The 4414-nt window shown below is 56.1% G+C and overlaps 1 protein-coding gene across 1 annotated transcript; it reads right to left on the bottom strand.

Moving 5' to 3' along the window:
• Positions 1-4062, bottom strand: LOC123085549 (probable glucuronosyltransferase Os03g0287800). Its single transcript, XM_044507207.1, has 3 exons — positions 3186-4062; positions 1460-1718; positions 1-513 (listed from the first exon to the last, which is right to left on the bottom strand). Exons 1-3 carry the CDS (start codon positions 3839-3841, stop codon positions 355-357), a joined length of 1074 nt encoding a protein of 357 aa, XP_044363142.1. The 5' UTR covers positions 3842-4062; the 3' UTR covers positions 1-354.
• Between the last annotated feature and the right edge of the window lie 352 nt (positions 4063-4414).

The raw sequence follows: 4414 nt of genomic DNA, 5'->3' as shown, positions 1-4414 counted from the left end.
TATCTTCTGCTTATGTCTGCCTTCTGTTCATTTCATTCTTTAGAGACAGTTCAAGGGGTGTCATGTAATCACCTAAACCTCTTGAAACAAAAAAAAAAGGAAAAGAAAAGAAAAGAAAAGAAAAGAAAGTATGCATATATCACAGTTTGTTGAAGAGAAAAGAAAAGGTAAGTACGATGTACAAGCCCGGGAGGATACTTGCCGATCCGTCCCCTATAACGAAAACCAAAAAAGTTCTTATGTTTGCAGCTAGTAGGAGCATCAACACCTTACTGGTGCGACCCTTGCATGTACAGTATAGGCAGCAGCTTGTTCGGCTCTTGGATCCGACGATCTCTTCTACAACTCTCCCATCTACCTCCTCTTATTCCCCGGAGTTTGTTGCGAGGAAGACGGGGCCGGCGGCGGCGTCGTGTCGACGCCCCACACCATGATCTCCAGGCAATCTGGAGGAATGCCCTTCACCTTGCTATAATCCTCCGACACCACTTGCTGCACAAACCTCATCGAGTCCTGCGAAACAATGATGTACAAGAAAACATGTTAGCTCTGGCAAAAGCGAAAAAATCATCATAGGTCGTCATGGCATCATCGCATTACAGAGATGGAAACATGCTGTAACGGCCTCTCATGATTGATCGCAGCAACTAGTGCTTTAGTGGTTAGATTCATGACAGGTGAAACAGTCAGCTGCACACCTAAAAGAAGCCCTGGTTTTCTGAAGAACGGCATTAGCTATTAGCCAGGGGTGCTACGGCCGTACTGCTGGTGCTGTGGCCAACCACCAACACCGGGCGTGTCTTGCCTTGCACCAAATCCTACTCATCCCCACGCCCGGGGCCCCTCCCCACCAAATCATACCACTCGCACCGCACCGGATTAAATTAAAGATAAGCCCCCAGCGATTTGGCATTTGCATTGCCATTTCCAGATCCTCTCGGATTCGACCCGTTTTGTCGATTGCCGCAGCTTCGGTGTACCGACCGACGCCCGCGCCATTTTTTGTTTTTGCAAATTTCCCTGATGAAACGAAGGAGGGCCTCCACCGCATGTTTATGCGAAATTGAAGGACGCGTGACAAGTTGAATTTGGCCGGAAAAGTTGGGACAGATGGGCCACGAGGCCTTCTCATCTCATCGTCCCTCCCCTTCCAACCCCACCTGTACCACATGCACGAACAGAGCTGGCTAGCTAGCACTAGCAGACAGGGCAAGACGCCGCTTTCATGGCGGAAAATTGCCTCCGCCGATCTAAACCCGCAGCCGCGGCGACATCGCTGTGCCGCGCGAAAGTCAACATGAATGCTTGCTGTTAGTTCCGGGGAATGCATGCATGCATGCATGGCGACGCCGATCGAGCCGGCCGGCCGGCCGAGGAACGAGGAAGCAAGCAGTGTGCTACTGCTACTGCGATGTGTGCTGTACTGTACTGCGCAATGAAGGGTTGATGGTGGACTGACCTGGGACTTGTCGGGCTCGGAGGTCGGGTAGCGGCCCCAGCGCTCGGGGTCCCAGAGCACGGAGCTGTTGAAGGCGAAGCCGTGGACGTCAATCTCAGGCGAGGTCGCCGCCGTGCCGCCGCCCGTGCCGGCGGTGCCGTTGCTCATCAGGTCCCTGGAGAACCAGCCGAGGACCTTGGAGGAGCTGCACGCAGGGCCCTGGATGACCACCTTCCGCTCGTTCCGCGACATCCTCGCCACCGGCCACGCACCGAATGTACTGCAAAAGATTTCGCGTAAAAGCAACAGATTCTCGCGTTAGAGGTTTGGATTAGATGCTACTACAATATTTAGATGGTGGAAACGGCGCGCGTGCATGTGCCGAAAAGCTTGAAAAGATGCTGGTCAGTAGGGCGTCCATGTCATGCTGCCGCGACGGCGAATTAGTGGCTTGCTAAATATGGTGCTTGTACTGGTGATTAAGCATGTCTTATCGCGCAGATCGAAATGGCTGGCATGCAGTTTCTGAAGCATTAGTTCGTAGAAACACTTTTTTCTTCTGCCTAACTATGCTAGACGTCAATTTCTGACAGCAGTTTGGAGTATGCTGAAATGCAGATTGGACATACTATATAAGTACCAGCCTATATATACTCGGAGAACTGCACAAACAAATTGAGTAGTACTGCCGTGTTACAGACACTAATGCCACTAATGCAGGAGATTGCTAACCAATCTAACACGACGGGAACGATGCTGCAGATACTACGAATATTGCCAAAATAGGAGTAAACCGAGTAACCGACGGGCGAGACTGCACAGGGTCAAGAATCAGAAGCAAGAAGACAATAGTAGAATTGATCTGACGAAGATCGCTCTTCCTTTCCTTTTCGGCGAACTGAACAAAACCAGTCAGCTGCTGGCTACGCGACGCTCAGCAGCCTGGAAATAACAGCGAGAAACCCGTGCCGTGTACGTACGTACAGGCCCGGACCCCGAATAGAACATGCAAGGCGTCTGCCGTGATTGCAAGTACTCCCAGTTTGACAGTTAGCAGCCGTGCAACGTCCGGCAGGAGCTCATGTTTCCCTGTCAGGCCCGCGGGGAGGAAGGACACCGCTCACCCGTACCGTTAGTTGAGGGGTGCCAATCATTCTACCGACACATTTGGGCGTCTCCTACGCAACAACGCCCCTTCCTTTCTCATGCCTGCCATTGGCACCCAAGGACGGAACAAGACCGTTACGTCGCCGTCGTAGTAAAATAACACAAAGCAATGGACTGCTCCAGCCTGACTGACTGGAGATCCATCCCAAGTGGTAGTATGGTACAGCGCAGGCCTGGCAGGGGAAAAGAATGGGGGCAGAGAGATAAAAAACGACCCTTTAATGGGGAGGGTGAGTGGCCTCCTCCTCCTCACATCACATGGCCCGGATGATAATTGGATCGTCGCCGGCGATTAAACTAGCCCTGGGCCGGAGGTCGTCCAGGCGGTGCGTGAGCTGTAGCGCTCGGGGCAACCTGACAAAGTTGCTTGCAACTAGCCCCTCGAGCGTGAGCGCTTTGGTCGCTAGCTGCGTACTTCGCCGCGTGACCGTCCGCGCGACCGCGCGCTTTGCTCGCAGCAACACAAGGCAAAAGCTTTTCTTGTTTTCCTCGAGTGAAAGATCTTTTTTCACTTTGCTGCTAGGCTAGGAGGATGCGGGGGAGGGGGAATGCAAGGGCTGAGGAACGGACTGGACGGTACCTGATCTGCCGGAGCTGGTCGAAAAAGCGCAGCTCGTAGACGTCGCCGAGGCCGGCGAAGTGGACGATGGCGGCGAGGCGGTGCCGCTCGATGTGCTCCAGCGCGGTGTTGCGCTGGTGGTGGCGCTCCTTGCCCGCGGCGACCTCGGCGGCCGTGAAGTTCTCCTTGTAGGTCAGGTGGCGGTACAGGATCCCCGTGTCGCGCAGCAGCTTCGCCGTCGCCGGCACGTCGGGGGCGGCCTCCACCACCACCCACAGCAGCGGCGGCGGCACGAGCCGCAGGGTGTGCGCCATCCTGGTCAGCATCGCCGCCCGCTCGCCGGCCGCCGTAGGCGTCGACTCGGTCGTCGTCACGACCACCAGGAGAGGCCGCGGGACGCCCCCGATTCTCGCGGCCGCGTCCCGCGCCAGCAGGCTCCGGTCCATGGCCGCGCCCGACGCGATCACTTGCGGCGTCTTCACCACGTGGCTGCTCCCCACCCCGGCGGGCGCGACGGACCGCCAGTCGGAGACGGAGGAGGGGGCGAAGCCCGTGAAGAAGCCCATGACGAAGCAGAGGCTGGAATGCAGCAGCGCCTTCTTCCACAGCTGCGAGCCGCCGGACGCCTTCTTGGCCCTCCCGCCCGCCGCGCCGACGTGGTCCATGGCGGAGCCCATGAGGCAGACCACCACCGACGACACCTCCCTAGCCGCAGCAGACGACGATCTCGCTCGCGCTCTCGAGAGCCTCGCGTCGCGTCGTGCCGTGTCGTAGCCAGAAACTGTCTGATTGTAGCCTGGTTAGGCAGCGGCGACAGTGGCGGACGCGAATTTGGCAGTGGAGGTGGGTTTAAAAAGGGCGGGAGGTGGCGGGCAGCGGAGCCGGAGGGAGGAAGCGGCACGAGGGGGGAGCGCCACCAACGCCCTCTCCCTTCTCCGGGACGCCGCTATCATGATTAGGTGGCGTGCCGGCAAGTGACGCACTAATGCGCACACTGCCCCAACCACATCGACTCTATATGCACGGCTGCACCGAGCTATTTTCGGCCGTTGGATGGATATCGGACGAGTGCAGTCTAGCTGATGAATGGATTGTTGGCACATTAGCAACAATGCTCTCACGCAGTATCAAAATCAAGCCGCACTACACCATCTCCCTCTCTCAACATTAAATGTAGATTTGTAATTTCTATCTTCAAGCATAGGAATGGCCGGACCATATATCCAAATGTAGATATGGTTTGACCACCA

Source organism: Triticum aestivum, chromosome 4A (genome assembly GCF_018294505.1).
Source record: "Triticum aestivum cultivar Chinese Spring chromosome 4A, IWGSC CS RefSeq v2.1, whole genome shotgun sequence".
Classification (NCBI taxonomy): Eukaryota; Viridiplantae; Streptophyta; class Magnoliopsida; order Poales; family Poaceae; genus Triticum; species Triticum aestivum.
This window is presented reverse-complemented; position numbering and strand designations above follow the sequence as displayed.